A 12,749-nucleotide genomic window follows, 5' to 3' on the forward strand; every position below is an offset into this window, starting at 1 on the left:
AACACTCTGAGAACCCCTGAACGCTGGAAATTGGCATTTTCTATCTCGTCCATATAGCTGTTCTATCTTTTAAATAGATATTCGACTCTTGTAGATAATTGTAGAACATTCTAGCAATTACGTAATGGGAAAGTCTCTGCATTTACGTCCCATCTGTACAGTACGAAGATGTTTCTCTGGAGTCATGTGACTTCTCGTGAACGTCACACGGTCAGGCTGTGAGAGAGTCGCGGTGGGCGTGGCTAACGGATTCAGATCAGACAAGCTTTACTGCAGCCAACGTCAACACAAACCAACAAACACGGACTCTGTTTCTGCTGTTATTTAATTAACATTCGTTGCATTTTGCTGTGCGTCTCCTAAACTGAAGGGTAAATCTGTCTTCATTTTCATTTTCTTCTAATTTCTAACAAATATTCTTGAATAACGCAGGTGGATGGACATGGCGCTCGTGTTGTCATGGTGTTGTTTGGTGCGCCAGATTACGGTTCATGTTTTCACGCGAATAAATGTTTAAAGCCAGCTCTGTCAACGCACATTTCTGTCGTTTGAGAGATATCGGTTTTTTTGTGCTGTAAACTGCTACGATTTACATTATATGTTACAGCAAATGTGGCTGGTTGGTTCATATATTAACGGCGTGCGCAGGGCCACCCCGTTATAACAGCGACAGATTAACACAGCTTTATTGTTAGGTTAACCTACTCTAGTTTTGATCGAGCTAATAAAACGGCTTACCTGTGTGTAGATTTAATTTGAGGTTTTTGAATGGTTTACCTGTCATAAATTTGTTGCTGAAAGGAGGAAAGTATGGTATTTCAAAATGTAATTTACAGTGTCCCCTATGGCTCATTAAAACGGTTTCTTTAAACCTCTTGAGTTTGTGTGTTAAATTTTAGGTAATTGGAGACACAAAGCCTTTGTTATGGGCACTAGTTACCGCTAATATAATAACAGTGTCAGTAGTTCAGTTTGAATGGATTGGTCATCGCATAATTTGTGGCAAACCGTTTTAACTTTTTTTCCCCTAACGAACTAGTGTCTATTTTAAGTTACTTATTTTTAATTACTAGTAGGTAGTCCAATAGTGACAAATACGTTTTTCAGTTTCACCATTCTTTAAAGGGGTCATTGGATGCCCATTTTCCACAAGTTGATATGATTCTTTAGGGTCTTAATGAAAAGTCTGTAACATAGTTTGGTTAAAATTTCTCAATGGTAGTGTAAGAAAAACATTTTTTACCCTGTCAAAAACAGCTCTTTTCAGAGCAAGCAGTTTTGTAGCATTTTCCTTTAAATGTTAATGAGCTATGCTGACCCCACCCCTCTCTTCCCAGCTGCTATTTGAGGGACTGTTTACTTTAGCGGCTAAATCATCGTGAAACTTGCTAATTAGCACATTATTAGGAAAGGCGATTTGCAAAGATTCATTAAAAAACCTTATACTCACTTCTTCTGTAGGTGAAGGTGGATCATGAATTATACGCGCGAACATAGACACATTTATGTAGATCGGGGGCGCATTCCCTTCAGAAACAAACGTAATCCACTGCATCTTCAGCGACTCAGATGTCGGGAGTAAATGACAACCGCTATATTCATTATTACATCCAACAACAGAACACCTCAGTTGCTTAGGAGTCATACTTGTCTACATCTGGTCCAGCGGTGAAACAATGGCGGACTGATGACAGCTCACTCAGGGCGGGTTTAAAGTGAAACACCAGTCCAGTCTGTGCTGAAACGCTACTGTCAATCAAACGATCGTGGGCGGGGCCTGTTTTTGTGACGTCACACAGACAGGCATCTGAGATCGGCTCGATTTGAGAAAGGGTAAAGATTTTAGTAGATAAAAAAAAAAACACTGGGTGGATTTTTATCATTATAGGGTGGTTGTGTACACGCACTGCCAACACACATTTCAGTTCAAACAACTTGTAAAAGTGCATGTAGCATCCAATGACCCCTTTAAATACTAGTACTGATTATTTAGATACTAGTACATGCTTAGTTAGAAATGTTCTAGTAACAACGGAAAAGGATGCTGAGACTAGTATCCAATAAATAAATACTAGTGAAGCTGGAATAGATAGGCTACTAATAGCTATTGATAATATTACTAGTATTTACTAGTAATTGGTAATAATACTAGTACTTACTAGTTAAACTTGTTGAATAGCCTACTTATTAGTAAAACTGGTCTACGTACCAGAAGGAACTGGAATAAATTAGGGATGCTCCGATCTGCCTTTTTCGCCTCCGATACCGATTCCGATACCTAGGGTTCGTTATTGGCCGATACCGATCCGATACCAGTGAAGTTTTTTTCCCTCATTTAAATAAACATTAAACTCCGGCAAGAAGATAAAGTCCTTTTCGCAAAATCATAGACATGTATTTACAAATCGAGTATAATGGGAACAGAATGATCTTGGAGAGAGCTTTACCGAGCTGACTGCTGTAACCGAACGCGACCAGGGTTTAAAGGCTGAACGAATGACTGACAGCCACAGCGGAGAAAAGAGTTTGTGTGAACTTTAATGTAAGGACTTAAATATTCATATGTAGCTCACATTAAGCTATCGTATGGCTTCAGAAGCAACACAGAATAATTCGCACAATCGGAAAAAAAAAAAAATCTCTGATTTGGATCGGCCCTCTCTGACCGATACCCGGTCCAAGAAAAATGGCACTATCGGAGCCGATACCCGATATGAATATCGGATCGGCGCATCCCTAGAATAAATAGTAGATAATATTCACTATTGGGATAAATGTATCTAATAAACAAGTACTAATATCTAATGAATAGTGAAATAATTATAGTGAAATTGGAAAAAATGTCACTATTGGATTAATTGTTAGTAAGTTAAGTGATAGTAACACAAAAATAGATACTATTTGTTGCAAAGGAATAATTGCTTAAACAGCTTGCCATACACAGTCTGTAATGGTTTCTTTTTGCTAAGCAAAAGGACAGGTGCAGTCAGTCATATTCAAATCCATGTTTTGTTTTCAGACAAAACAAAAAAAACTGGAAAACCCACATCACATGTCTAATGTGCAAGACCTTGATAACCACAGCCTCTTCCTTTCAGCGTGACGTTTCATTTTATTGACATTGATCATGTGCTTATGCTTACTAGAGCATATTATGCCTTAAGCCCAATAAGCTTTATCATAGGGAATCCTTGTAATATTTTATTTGTTTTATTTTCTCTAAAATGTATGTTCTCTCTTCTCACTATTTGCCAAGTCAACACCTACTCGCTTTCCTGGATAACATTCAGGCCTACTCAGCATCCCTTTCTACCCCTCTCAGCAAATTATACAGCTCAATACCCACATCCATTTCCCCAGGCTTGCTTAAAAACTATTATTATTTGTTTCGTGACATTGTGCATTGTTGTTCTACAAATTTTATACAGTTTTTCAAACAATAGGTGTTGGCGATATGTCCTTTTGTCTTGTAGTTGAGGAGTAGGTGGCTGTTTTCTTTTGGGCACAGTGCTTGGTGCTTTTCAGCTGACCAAATTTTGAAGTTTGTCATTCAGTTGATGGACAATTACAAATATCTGCTCAGCCACTCTTTAAAGTCATCAACCTTATCTAATTTAGCTTGGTTCCTGTGCATTGGTTAGCTGTCATAATATGCTCATGCATGCATGCTAATGCATCCTGTAACCAATGCAAACAGAGTCACGTATAAAGCTCCTGTTTATGCAGCCATGAACTGCCTCAGTTTATTTCGCATAATGTTATTTAATCTATGCCATTTAATCAATGCCATTCAGTGTAGTGTAAAAGCACATTCTCCATATTAAATGGGAGCAAGAGGATGATGTTTACCTTCACGAGTCTTCGTCCACATGGAAATAAAATGCTGAGATGGTGGTTTAAAGCTGGAATCTGCATCTTCCATGCTCATTTGGAAAATGCCTTGGAGAAATATGAATGAATTTGACGTAGGTCCATAGATTACAGAATGGACTAAATATTCATGGAAATAATCGAGACACACATCTGCTCTGGAACTTTGTGAGGCTTTTAGGGAATTTGTCAATTGACCATTTTTTTAACTGGTGATTTAAAACTTTGTTAATACACATTTTTTCAGATAATCATGAAATATAAACTACTGTTCTCTTACATTTATTAAGGCTGCATTTATTTTATCATAATACAGTAAAAACAGTAATATTATGCACTTTTACAATTTAATATTTGTTTTTGAATATATTTTTAAATGATTAATTCCTTTGATGGCAAAGCTGAATTATAATATGCTGATTTGGCTTAAAAAAAACATTTCTTATTATTATCAATGTTGAAAACAGATGTGCTGCTTAATATTTTTGTGGAAACTGTTATGTAGTTTTTTCAGGATTCTTTAATGACACAAGTTCAAAATAACAGCATTTATTAATTTGTTATAAATATATTTCTCTGTAACGTTGTAAAAGTATTTACTGTCACTTTTGATCAGTTTAATGCTCTGAATAATAGCATTAATTTCTTAAAAAAAAAAAACTTACTGCATTTGAAGGTAGTGTATTTTGAGTTTTGTATTTTTAAGAGCCACATGCATTAGAAGGCTGTGAAATAAGAAAAAACAGTTAGTACTAATTTTAAGCTTCACTTACAGCATATTCTATTGATTAATAATTTTAGTTTTTGTCTAATCTGCATTTGTCATTGTTTCTCAAAATAGCCAAGTTTGTTGTTTTGTTTTGAGTGCTGTGGCTTCTAAGCACAAGCCCAGTTTTTATGTTTAAGTATGTAAACAGATTTGGGTTTAGGTCTGTAACACTGTTCACTAATGCTTAGTGATTTGTGCAAACTGTGAGGTGTTTGGCTCACTGAAGCAGTGTTCCCTCCATATAATTCCCTCCGTGAACCACTTCAGCAGTAGCCAAGTGAAGTGCCCGTTTCATTTATCCACCACATGTCACCTAAGAGGATCTTTCTGCTTTTGTAACCCTTCCTAGACTGAATTGACCTATCGGTAAGCCCCTCCCCTCGAATGCAGATGAGCCAATGGCAGTTGAGTATCAGTAGCACGGGGAGCGGAACTCGGACATCAGTAGGTTTCAGCACCATAAAGAAACATTGGAAGATCCAAAGCTCGCATCGTTTTTATGGAGTGTATGCTTCAAAAATGGAAAAACTATGTGCCTGGGTTACTTGTAACAGTGATTTCAGGTATCCTGAGATGATAGGCAATGGAATTAATTTTATTCTATTTCTTAAACCCAAACAAAACGGAGCAAAATGTCCCAAAGCATGCACCCCCAATCCCAATGAAGACAAAAACGTTCGTTTTCTGGTCGTCATACTCTCAATAAGTTACAATTTTCATCTGCTCAAGCAGAACGTTAATGTCATCGTGTGCTTTAGCAAGTTATCTCTGGCTAAAAGTTAGTGAGTCCATACAAACCAAAATAGCGGACTGTTCTCGCCTCTTGTATAGGGCAAAAACACAAACACGAAGGTCTACATTTCACTGTCTCTTCATATTAAACTGCTTAAATGTAAATTAATTTAATCGAACCCTGCGATACATGAACAGTGTTGATCCGGGATGTTATCTGCGATCATGACGAACGTAACATCAGGCTTCTCCCGCTTGCATTGTGATCTGTGAACCCTCGCTTCCAAATTACTACCCACAATATTTATTTTTAAATCTTTTATATATCCCTCCATGGCATATTTAAGTCCCACTTGAATGGTGGTCCTTTTGTGTCCAAAATTTATCAAAAAGATATAGGGATGACAAGGTTTTCACACTGACAGCTGTCATTGTAAGACAGTTAGCAACTCCGTTTGTTTGTCCGAGTTCGCAACAGTAACTAAGGGGGGCGGGGCTTACCGATAGGTCAATTGAATCACCAGTTTGGACAACAGTCATCAGAGACCTCTCTAGCTGTTGCTCTTTTACATCAGATTTTTCCTACACATTTTTGTGAATTGTGTTGACATCCACATCCATTCCATTGCTGTTACAAGTTTAGCCGTTTTTGAAAATTATTTTTCATCTGTTGGTTTGGTTTCTTTAAATTTGGATCTTTTACTAAATCTTGAATCTAGATATATTTCTCCTTATATCATCATCAACACACACCCATGTTCCAGGTTCATGACCTTAATGATTAAAATATGAGTATCAGCAAGCCTAATTTTAAGCAGAGTTTATTTTAATGTGAATTGAGAATTTGGCTTCATTAGCTGCTATAGGTTGTAACTAGAAGAATAGCAAAGTGACGTAAACAATAAAACTATTTGCACTGTAAATCAATGCGTTTATGATTATGGTAATAAATTAAAATAATCTAAAAGAAATACCAGTTTATAAATTCAGGCAACATGACAGGCTGTTTTTGTACAGCTAAAATAACTGGAAGCATCGCGCGAACATTCAAGTTAAAAATGACTGCACCTGCTCTCACGTTAAAAATAAGATGTAGGCTATGAATATAAATATAAGTTTGTCTCTGCAGGAATAAAATAAAATGCTAATTTGTTATTTTTTAGCAAATTTCCTTCATTTGTAGATATATTACCATGGTCAAGAAGATACATGTTTAATTTTAGTGTTTGCGTTGGCACATTTGAGGCTGTCTTCTGATTCTGAATGCATCAGAAGAACCTGATGAACATCCATGAAACTTTTCCATTCCACAAAAGGTTCTTTATAGTGGAAAAAGTTCTTAAGTCCTAAATATTCTTGAAACTAAGAAAAAAATTATTCTTTTTAGAACTGTTCACTGAAAGGTTCTTTGGGAAACCAAAAGTCACAGGGTTTTTCACTGTCACTGTGAAAAACCCATTTTGAAACCTTTATTTTTAAGAGTGAACGCTTACAAATGTGTCACCATCAAGGAATGAGTAGTCAGCTGACAAACATATGTGCCATAAGACTAATCACAAATTTACCTTTAAATCAGGCTTTATTTTATACCACATACATTGAATTCTTCATTTTAAATGTATTTGCTTTTGTATTTACATTTGAGTCGTCAAGCCAAAAGGGCATAAGTGACATGAGTTTGATCACTTCTTAAAGACATGAGTTTTTATTGATTAAAGACTCTAGCTAATCTAATGAATCATAAATTTAAATATCTGCTTTGCAGTCATTTGGTTTTCGCTGAACAGTCAAATATTATTTTTCATTTCCAGTAACTCCCTAGGCCAGTCATAAACATGAACCTTTGGAAACCCTTCCTGCTGAGCTAAAATAAAGTATGCTGGAATCACCGAATCAGTCAGGGTTACTTGTTTAAAAAAACAGCTCTCAAACTTGACTGATTCTTGATAAGTGCAGTGATCTAATAGCAACCAGCAGCACAGATCTTAGCAACATATTAAGCTGCTTAATTTGGTTTGTGTAGTTTGAGAGATAAACAGACAGGGATGTTAATGAATGGAGAGCTTTCAGCACTGCATAGATTTAATAGAGCACCCTGATGTGATTTGCAGATTACACAAAATAATATCTTGTGTTTTTCAGTAGCTGACATTCCAAATACAACAAAAACAAACACCAGCTATTATTGTTTGAGAGCTAAAAAAAAAAGTATAATTGTGGACGTCTTGCATATGTTAAAAGACTTTTGTCACTGTATTTGTCAGGGGAAAATGATGTGGAATTGCTTTATTTAATTCCTGGCCTGCTGCTGTGAAGTGGGACAGTGGAAAACAGGCCGCTGAATATAACCTGGTCTGTAACGCTGGGCAGACTGCTGAGCTGAGATCAAGTCACATGGGATTTGGCATCCACAGTAAATGGGACAGTGTTGCATAACTGCTGTTATACAGTGCTGTTATACCTTAAAGGGGACAGAGATTATTCATAGTGACATTTATTTTACAATATTATAATATGTGTTATAGGGTCATTATGTTATGCTGACTAACTTGCCTTCTTATGTTTTTTTCCTTTTTTTTTTTTTTTTTTTTTTTTTTTTACAGTTGATTGCAATTTATAAAATTTACAGTGTTTAGTTTTACTAATTAAAACTTATAAATTGTTTACCATTTTTTGTAGTAGAAGTAGTTGTTGTTTAATTGGCCATACTAATTTCCCCTATTTTTACATTTATATTAACCTTTCTGTCATCTAACACTCACTTAAAAAAAAAACCGAATAATTTAAAAACACTGGTAAGTGTAATCTTTTAACAAATCTCTAAATTAATATTTTTCACATATATATTTGTACATTATAATGTTTAGGTGCCTAAATTAATTTGTAGCATTTCAAATGATTGCTTTTAGTATTTAGTGTTTTATTTTATATAATACAATTCTATAATATTCTACAATTCTCTAATATAATTTTTTTGTATGTAAACATCACTGATCTACAGTGGGTACGGAAAGTATTCAGACCCCCTTAAATTTTTCACTCTTTGTTATATTGCAGCCATTTGCAGGAAAAAAAATTAACTTAAATGATTTTAGCAAATGGCTGCAATATAACAAAGAGTGAAAAATTTAATGGGGGTCTGAATACTTTCCGTACCCACTGTATATAGATCAGTGGTAAACATACTATATGGACATCTTTAACCTTTCTAAATTGTGTTGCAGTTTTTTTCCAGCTTCCGGCGCTGTGATGTCTAGTTTTGAGATACAAACTATTTATTCCATTACATTATGCTCCATCTAGCTTTTTATACACAAAAACACATTGTGTGTGGATGACCACTTAGAAACAAGAAGCAGGTCATTCACACACTGAATCTTAGCTTCTTTTTATAGTCTCACTTTCACACGTTTAAATGAAGGGGTTTCCCCACCAACTCATGCATTCAGATCAGTGTCCATAGCAGTTCCTCTCTTTCAGCTGCACAACCGAGAAGCTGTTTGAGAAGAACCTGTAATCATATGTCCTCTGCCGTTGGATAAATATTTGGATAATGTATGGTTTGGTGTAGGTTCTTGATGGTGTTGTTTGTTTTCCGTATTCAGTCGTAATTCCCACTGAATCATGCCCCTTTTGCTTTCTGGCTGCCCCTTTTGTGTTAAAATGCACCATTATTCAGCGGACTGAACTGAATCTTTGAGTAAACAGAGCTGGATTGTTCACTTGTGGTTGGTCCAGTTAGAGTTGTTTTGATCAGATCATCACAGCTCATTGTTGGTTTGTCCATTTTTAGTTTTAGGATGTGTAACTCCTACACAAATGACTTTAAAATATAAAGTATTTAAATTTGAAGGTTGGCAAGAAATTAAAATTCACCCTATAAAATTTCTAAATCCATTGATCTTATTGTGAATGATTCTTCAATACATCCGTTTTTTTAACCTAAATTTTTAATCAAAATTCAGTCAATAAGCTTCTCGCTGGTTGGGCATGGTGGACTTCTCTAATCATTTAGTCAGCATAAAACCACTTATTTATGAATCTGTACATTACAATATGGGAAAAAAAGTTTGTTGCTACTTCCATTTCATCATGATTTTAATGTAGCTTCACTTTACAAAAACAGTTGCACTGCATATTGAAACTAGTCAATTATATATTATAATATTATAAAAACATCTTTTTATTAGAGTTATGGTATTATTTTATATCAAAATAATATCAGATTGTTTAATACATTTAAAATCAGATATATTGAATAGATTATTTTATCTACTATTTGTAGATAGTTTATATGCTTATTAGAGTATCAGGGTGTTAGCTTAGTAACATGCTAACATCATACTCTATTGAAATCAACTATTTCAATACTACTGTGTTCCAAATTGGTTACTTATGATTTTCAATAATGTGTAGGATGCTGCTTTAGTTAATTTGTTAAACTGCACTGATGTAATTATTTACTTTACTATTACTTTCTTTTTCTGTACATTTTAACCGTTCTGTTTTTCTGTCAATATCAGGATTCTAGTGAGGGAAGGAGACATGTCCCAGGACAAGCCAGCCTACCCTATAATGGGGGAGAACAATCCTCTTCACAACAACGTCTATGGGCCACCCAAAACCGATGCCTTTGGAATGCCTCCGCCCAACTATAGTCAGGGTCCAGGAGCTCCTCCGTATGTGGCACCAGGACCCTGTGGCCAGCCCGGTTACGGCCAACCTCCAGCACCAGGGTTCGGCCCTGGTCCATACCCACAGATGCCATATCCACAGATGCCGTACCCACAGGGGCCCTACGCTCAGGGGCCCTATGCTCAAGGTCCATACCAGCAGGGGCCCGGCCAGCCTGCCTTTGGTGTAGATCCTAATGGTAAACCGTTTCCAGAAAAGAAAAACTCAATGTTTATGTCAGGACTTGGGCTGGGCAATATATCGAGTTTGTACGATATATCGATATTTTCTTTATAAGCGATTCGATATGAGGCAATACCGTTTATATCGATATACAGTAAGTTAGTTTGATACGAGCGCATCTGAAAATATAGCGGAGGACACCGACTGAGCTGCTGCGGAGAAAGTGCATAATCCAATTTGTTCTAAACACGTGACAAGCTTCATATTAAGTCCTTTAAAACTGGAAAGACATAGTTTATAGTTTCGTTTCGCATATTAGTTTAAGCGGCTCGGCCCGTCATATGCTCTGACAGAAAGGCTGCATGTTCCGCTGATAGCCACTAGGCAACTTGTAGCCATGGAAATATTTCCATTTTTCTGTCAGAAGTGCATGAGCCTTCTGCTTTGGGATTCTCCGCTAAACTTTACAGACTTCAGTGAACGAGTGCCGCCGCGCGCATGCGTGCCAAACAGACAGCTCAATTAAATATGAGCGCAATAATTCTGACTAAAATATACATTTCGCTGAAATATTTGTAGTTGGACAATAAATGTGACATGTAGAATTTTAAACAGTTTGGACACCCCTGCTCTAAACCAAGAGGCCTCAACTCTGAACCTTGAGCTGTAATGGGGTAATCAAAATAGCAAAATAACAACTCTGCTTTTGTTCTCATTTATTTTCATTTATAGTTTAGTGAATTTAACTTCCGCTTTAATAGCCTTATTTTTGTTTTTAGATTGCAATGTTACAATGTTGAATGAAATGTGATTTTAACCCTTTTTTTGCACATAATATAAAGGCTTACATGGTTACATTCACTTTATTTGTTTTCATAGCCTTTAATATGTATTGTTTTGTTGGACAACATTGGGCGGTAAAAATACAATTTCATAAATTGCATAAACATTTATGAACAAAACAGCATCATGTATTTATGCATTGATTAATACAAAGAGCCGAATTGCCCATCACGCAGATTGCATTTAAAAACATAAGAGATGCAGTGAAAAGGAATAAACCTCCACAAATTTGCGACGTGTGTTCTAAAAGTTTAAACTGTTTTAACTTTGCATGGCTTTCCATACATCTCTTGTGTGAGACGTGAGAGCAGCAGTCATATTTGTCCGTCTAGAAAATGCGCTGAATATGCGTTCTGTGTGAATTGCTTGGTTTCGGTTTTAACCTAATCAAGATCTTCTACGCATTGAGCTTCTATATTTCGCTAATATTTTGAATGAATAACGCAGCAACTGCGCGTCTTGTGGGCTAGACTTAACAAAACATTAAAATGCAACAACGTCACTTACATCATCATCACCGCATCTCGTGCTCCACTGATGACGCTCCCAGACGCACACCTAACATTTGATTATACTATTTTTGCATTCAAATGCAAATGTTTTTTAAATTCGACTAATATTCATTTTTTTTATTCACAATCTCCTCATCACAGGCAGGCACAGCACTCAATTCAGCATGTGTTCGTGTTTGTGTGTGCAGTCTGCGTCACTCATAGCACATGCCTATATCGTGCGCTATATCGAACATTTTTTCTATCGTTATCGAAGAGGGTGTACCGTCGATAAATATCGATACTATCGCCCAGGCCTAATATACCATATATCGCAAATCGGCCAAAAAATACAGAGATATGAATTTTTGCCCATATCACCCAGCCCTAGTCAGGACTCACTATTTATACTTAGGATTTTGCTATGAAATGTTGTACACAGTTTAGTTTAGTGAGTGGTGTCCCTGCTGAGTTCAGGTGTTGTCAGGTTGAATAAGCTTGTTTAGTCAGTGTGTACTCTGTCCTCCTGAGGGTTATTTAAGGTAAAGTGCTTTGCGTGAGCGATTCAACAAAGGATTACTAGCTCTGTGAGGTTTGAAAATGTATAATTTGTTCCTTTCTTACCTCATCCCTAGTCCCTGCTGTAACAATTAGAATGTCTTTTCAACTGTGCTGTTGGTGTAGATGCTATAAAATTTGCTTTCCTTTCCAAACCTATAAAACTGTTTAAATCTTTCCCGTACTTCAGTTTTCCATTTCTGTCAGCGTTTTATTGAATGAGCATACTAGATGGATTTAAATACATTAGATGATGGCTCTAACATACTTTAGATTTCACCCATCATTTCATGTTTTTGACAGCTTCTATGGACAGCCCTGGATACCACGGTGGAGATGGACCCCCTTCTTACTATGGCAATGATGAGTTTGCGAACTCTGGCTGGGAAGATAAGAGTATCCGACAGGCCTTCATTAGAAAGGTAATCAGTAAGACAGATTCAGGTGGGGTCTTTATTTATTTATTTTTATTTGAAATAAATTTGTAGAAAGAGTCCAGTGTTCCAGGTAAAATGAGCAAGAATGGAACCATGTCACATTTCCTTGTTACATTTCTCAGAAGCGGAAGTTGTCATAGTTGGGTTACTTGGGTAAACTTTTATAGTGTTGATCTATCTATATATATATAT

General features: G+C 36.2%; 1 protein-coding gene across 1 annotated transcript in view; it reads left to right on the forward strand.

Annotated features, from left to right (window-relative positions):
• Positions 1-220: 220 nt before the first annotated feature.
• grinaa (glutamate receptor, ionotropic, N-methyl D-aspartate-associated protein 1a (glutamate binding)) overlaps positions 221-12,749 on the forward strand; it is a 17,191-nt gene continuing 4,662 nt past the window's right edge. The window contains exons 1-3 of the mRNA XM_016441927.1: positions 221-371; positions 9,895-10,244; positions 12,424-12,542. Of these exons, the coding sequence (XP_016297413.1) occupies positions 9,917-10,244; positions 12,424-12,542 (447 nt within the window). The 5' untranslated portion in view covers positions 221-371; positions 9,895-9,916. The remainder of the gene's footprint in view (positions 372-9,894; positions 10,245-12,423; positions 12,543-12,749) is intronic.

The sequence above is a fragment of the Sinocyclocheilus anshuiensis genome, unplaced genomic scaffold (assembly GCF_001515605.1).
Source record: "Sinocyclocheilus anshuiensis isolate Anshui unplaced genomic scaffold, SAMN03320099.WGS_v1.1 scaffold195, whole genome shotgun sequence".
Taxonomy (NCBI): Eukaryota; Metazoa; Chordata; class Actinopteri; order Cypriniformes; family Cyprinidae; genus Sinocyclocheilus; species Sinocyclocheilus anshuiensis.